We start from the raw sequence: 3,979 nt of genomic DNA on the forward strand, positions 1-3,979 counted from the left end.
ACACGTTCATTTGGTTGTCACGGAAAGGTTGTAAATCAGTTTGAATATGTCGAAATGGGATATGTTTGAAGATAATTACGGAAAGAGAAAAGAAGTGTATTTTAAGTCTAGATTTTTTTTTCAATATTTATTTGACATTTTATTGAGTCTATCTTATATCCATTCAGAAGCCTTATTGTAATAATAACGATCCAGTGGAACAGATTTTGGGAAATTATTATAGTTAGAGTTGCAAGAGTTGTTTGTTATGTGTGATCAAAATTGAATCGATTCCTATTTTCTAAATTAAGATAGTTATTTCCGTTTCTGATGTAAATTTAATCTACTTAGATATTGCTACTTTCGTATAGCTTTTGCATCTTCACCCTCTTCATAGAGAATGTTACGTGCTCATTTCTGATTCGGTTGCTCATAGACGGTTTTGAATTACTATCTGCAATATCATAATGGCATATCTTTTTCTGGTTGCTATTATGTCCTATTAACCAATATATATATATATATATATATATATATATATATATATATATATATATATATATATATATATATATATATATATATATATATATATATATATATATATGGGGTCTGCTGGATTTTTTTAAATGTCAAATTTTCAGGATCATTGATATTGATTCGCACAACCTTTAAGTACTTTTTTTTAGTAAATACAAATTTGCAACAGTCTTACAAACTCAAGCATTGCTTTACATCAGCCACATAGGATAAGAAGTCATTAAATCCTTAATGCAAATATACTTGATGAATCTAAATATTAAAAAAAAAAATATGGGGATACTTTTAATTTGCATCTTTATATTCTCATCCTGTGCAAATGTACCATCAAATATTTCTAGCAATATAGGTGTTGTTTTCAAGGCCTCTGATCAGATATCTTTATTAATTCTTCTCTACCACTGCTGAAATATTATTGTCTACTGTGAGCTTGATTTACTTTCTGCGTTGCCTTATCTTTAGATATAAAAAGAAAATTTATGTAGAACATTGCCGTAAAATATCCATAATCTTCATCTCAATAAGAAACTTCTACCACCACCTTTAAAGCCCACCCGACGAGAGTTAGTGCGTGCTTCTCGTTTTGCAGAACGTCAACATTCATATTCCTTGGGGGTATGATCTGATCAGATATCTTTTTTTACCCCTCTACCACTGCTGAAATATTATTGTCTACTTTGAAATTAAGTTACTTTCTTTAAATAAAAAGAGAAAATTTATGTAGAACATTGCCGTAAAATATCCATAATCTTCAACTCAATAAGAAACTTCTACCACCACCTTTAAAGCCCACCCGACAAGAGTTAGTGCGTGCTTCTCGTTTTGCAAAACGTCAACTTTCATACTCGGCAGTGTTATGATGTGGTGTTGCCCATTTCCATAGATCTTCCATTGCCTTAACTATAAAACTGTGGAACGGTCTTCCTGTCAGTTATGGACACTGATGCTCGTGAATTCAAGAGAGGCAGTAACACAACTTTAAAATCCGCCATTCCCCTTTGTCATAATTTTTCTGACTGGTTTCTGGTTGTTGGTTCGTGTCTAGTTATTTACCAATTTCTTCTTTAATTTATTATATTTTACTTCTTTTTAATACTTGTTCGTTTTTCATATCCATTTAATGATATTTCTGGATGGTATCACGCAAGTGGTGAGGATATTTCAATAATGATAATGTTAAAAATAGTATTGTGCTAATAACAATGATGATAATGATAATAACAGCAGTAAAAGATTATCATTATTATTGTTGTCATTGTTATTACTATTTAGAAATATATTTTAATGTTATCACCATGAATATTATCATTATTTTTGTTATTATCATTGTTATTATTAATAACATCATTATTAAAAGAATCCACAATAATTTATTGGTCTAATGTTATCAAAATAGTAAAATTATAAGGTAAGAAAAAGATTTTATTATTTATTCTTTATCAAAACTGATCATGAGAATCGAACAAAATATTGATAGTTCACTTTGTACCGTTAGTCGTCTAACTCATTTGAACCAAAACCCTAATGATTCGTTTTTTTTTTTTTTTTCATTTTGAAATGATCATTGGTATAGCGATTGAGTTCACAATTAAATGCTTATAAGTCAAAGGACTTTTCTTGTTTTTTGAAAAACAGGGTGCTAAAAAAGGTTCTCTGCACTGAGCATTCGAGGTCCATTACGCAAAAACTATCTTCGTTCTAAATACTTACCGCGGAAAAATTCTTTGACCACACCAAGTGTCGATCGTTTTCGTGTTTTGTGAGCTACATGGTGTTCAAAAAGTCTCTCCGGAGTGACCATTCGAGGCCCATAACGCAAAAGTCGGTTATCATACAAAATGCTTAATGTGGAGAGACTCTTTGACCACCCTGTAGTGCCGACCGTTTTCGTGTTTTGTGAGATACAGGGTGTTCAAAAAGTCTCTCCGCAGTGAGCTTTCGGGGCCCATACGCAAAGGTTAGTTATCGTTCTAAATACTTAATGCGGACAGACTTTTTGACCACCCTGTAAATGCCGATCTACATGATTCATGAATTTAAAATGTTTACTTATTATGAAATTTCAGAGCCACCGGGACCGCTACAGAGTTGTAACATCACGGGCATCGGCGAGACGAAGTTGGAGGTCAAGTGTGATACACACGCCCACCTCCGCAGCACCAACGCCTTAGATGATGCCACCCATATTCACCACTCTCCGAGTCTAGGATTCGTCAGGTCGCCAGAAGCGAGTTCCAGAGCAAATCTCGAGGTAAGGAGAGAGAGAGAGAGAGAGAGAGAGAGAGAGAGAGAGAGAGAGAGAGAGAGAGAGAGAGAGAGAGAGAAAACATAAATGTCACTTTATAACAATTGTAAATCATTTTAAATCAACTCTAGTCTGGAAAATAGTTCTAAAACATAACATATAATAAAATAAAATATTTATTGCTTTTTTAAGATTTCCATAACATAAATATCAAATTTCTATTCTCACATTGCTATATATTTTTATTTAATTTCTCATCATCAAAAATTTCCTAAAATGACTGTAGAGTTATTCACTATATATCCCGATTTCTTTTGTAGGTAGTGTTTTTTTGCCAAGAATATTCGCCAGTGTTATTTTACTATCAAAAGTAAAGAATTTCATTAGTTTTGAATAAGAAATTTAACTTAAGTATATTTGACTGTTTGAGCTACGCGAGTTTTAGAAATTCGTGTGATTATCCAGATTTTTTCCCTATCACATAAATGTACTTTATCAATAGAAATTGACAAAGATACAAATTCATAGCAGTTCTACCCAAACGTCAGTTTTAAAAAATATTGTTCCTTTAAGTTTGAAAGGTATTCAGCCATTTTCTATCGCTTTTGCATATTCTATAAGAAGTCGTGTCACCCTATAACTGCGATCTGTCCCCTTCGCGAGTTTTGGAATTTCCAATATTGCCCTTTATATGAGGCGGCCCCATCTACAGATCAAATCTAAATTTCCATTTGTTGCCGTTGAAAGTCCAAAGTTCCGAATATGTTTGATCGGTAGGTGCAGAGCGCTTTCTATAACATTTGCTCGCTGTCAGAGTTTTTTATGTGACTTTTGCATATAACTATGATGTAGTGTGGGTGTTTATTTCAAAGGAAAGATATGAATAGGTTTTTCGCATTCTTTCGACTGTAGGATGTTCATGAAACTTACTACATTCACACTGTTTAGATTAAAAGATCAGTTAGACTAACAGCTTTATGCCGGTATCTTCCTCAGTTGGTTAGGCAACAAATTACTACCTTCAAAATGGCTATAGGTTTCTCTTATTCCTAAAATATTTTATTTTATTAAAAAGAAGGGATTAAACTCTAGTAAAAGATTAAATTTTTCTGCTTATCTACGTCTTTATTTTTGTTTTTTCTAAACAAGTTTTTCTCATGGTGTTTATGCATATACGTTTGCATTTGTTCATGCGTAAATAAACAGAATCTAGGT

General features: G+C 32.4%; 1 protein-coding gene across 1 annotated transcript in view; it reads left to right on the forward strand.

Moving 5' to 3' along the window:
* Positions 1-3,979, forward strand: part of LOC137643628 (uncharacterized) — a 233,985-nt gene that overhangs the window by 207,810 nt on the left and 22,196 nt on the right. The window contains 1 exon segment of the mRNA XM_068376348.1: positions 2,586-2,770. Within this exon segment, the coding sequence (XP_068232449.1) occupies positions 2,586-2,770 (185 nt within the window).

Source organism: Palaemon carinicauda, chromosome 7 (assembly GCF_036898095.1).
Source record: "Palaemon carinicauda isolate YSFRI2023 chromosome 7, ASM3689809v2, whole genome shotgun sequence".
NCBI classification, from domain to species: Eukaryota; Metazoa; Arthropoda; class Malacostraca; order Decapoda; family Palaemonidae; genus Palaemon; species Palaemon carinicauda.